A 1,262-nucleotide genomic window follows, 5' to 3' on the forward strand; every position below is an offset into this window, starting at 1 on the left:
GTGCTGGAAGGCAGGAGGGCTCTGCAGAGGGCCCTGGCCAGGCTGGATCCATGGGCTGGTTGCAAGGGGCTGAGGTTCCCCAAGGCCAAGGGCCGGGTCCTGCCCTTGGGCCACAAGAAGCCCCTGCAGTTTGGGTTGGAAGGACCTTGGAGATCCGTCTCATTCCACCTTGGACCTTCTCATCCACCTGTGAGATCCATCCCCTTCTAATCCCTGCCTGCACAGGGACACCTCCCACTATCCCAGCTTGCTCCAGCCTGGCCTTGGACACTTCCAGGGCTCATCTTAGGGAGAAAAAGGGCTGGAATGTTGCTGGATGTGGATCCCAGATTGTTCCAGCCTGGCCTTGGACACTTCCAGGACTCATTTAAGTGAGGAAAAAGGCTGGAATGTTGCTGGATGTGGATCCCACGTTGCTCCAACCTGACCTTGGACACTTCCAGGGATCATTTTAGTGAGGAAAAGGGCTGGAATATTGTTGGATGTGGATCCCAAGTTGTTGCAGCCTGGCCTTGGACAATTCCAGGGCTGATTTTAGTGAGGAAAAGGTCTGGAATTTTGATGGATGTGGATCCCAGATTGTTCCAGCCTGACCTTGGACACTTCCAGGGCTCATTTTAGTGAGGCAAAGGGCTGGAATGTTGCTGGATGTGGATCCTACATTGCTCCAACCTGACCTTGGACACTTCCAGGGATCATCTCAGTGAGGAAAAGGGTTGGAATATTGTTGGATGTGGATCCCAAGTTGCTCCAGCCTGGCCTTGGACAATTCCAGGGCTCATCTTAGTTATGAAAAGGGCTGGAATGTTGCTGGATGTGGATCCCAGGTTGCTCCAGCCTGGCCTTGGACAATTCCAAGGATCACCTTAGCAAGGAAAATGGCTGGAATGTTGCTGGATGTGGATCCTACATTGCTCCAGCCTGGCCTTGGACACTTCCAGGGCTCATTTTAGTGAGGAAAAGGCTGGAATGTTGTTGCCTCTGGAGTCCTGGTGCTCCATAAATCCCTGGGTGTAACTCCCACGGTGCTCCCAGAAAACCAGGGAAACTCCCCCCTCTCCCAAGGGACAGCCAGGCTCGGAATTCCTCCCGGAATCCCTGGCCTTGGAGGGTTTTCCAGAGGTTTTTCCCATCCTTTCCCCCCAGGTACAGACACGAGATGGCCCACGACGGGCAGAGGATTTACATCCTGGGAGGGGGAACCTCCTGGACAGCCTATTCCTTGGACAAGGTGAGGCAATTCCAGCTGGGAATTCCCTGGC

At 54.2% G+C, this 1,262-nt stretch overlaps 1 protein-coding gene across 1 annotated transcript in view; it reads left to right on the top strand.

Annotated features, from left to right (window-relative positions):
* KLHDC10 (kelch domain containing 10) overlaps positions 1 to 1,262 on the top strand; it is a 47,070-nt gene that overhangs the window by 25,126 nt on the left and 20,682 nt on the right. Inside the window, exon 5 of the mRNA XM_029965618.1 lies at positions 1,147 to 1,231. Within this exon, the coding sequence (XP_029821478.1) occupies positions 1,147 to 1,231 (85 nt within the window). The remainder of the gene's footprint in view (positions 1 to 1,146; positions 1,232 to 1,262) is intronic.

This window comes from Manacus vitellinus, unplaced genomic scaffold (genome assembly GCF_001715985.3).
Source record: "Manacus vitellinus isolate BGI_N305 unplaced genomic scaffold, ASM171598v3 scaffold_110_pilon, whole genome shotgun sequence".
Taxonomy (NCBI): Eukaryota; Metazoa; Chordata; class Aves; order Passeriformes; family Pipridae; genus Manacus; species Manacus vitellinus.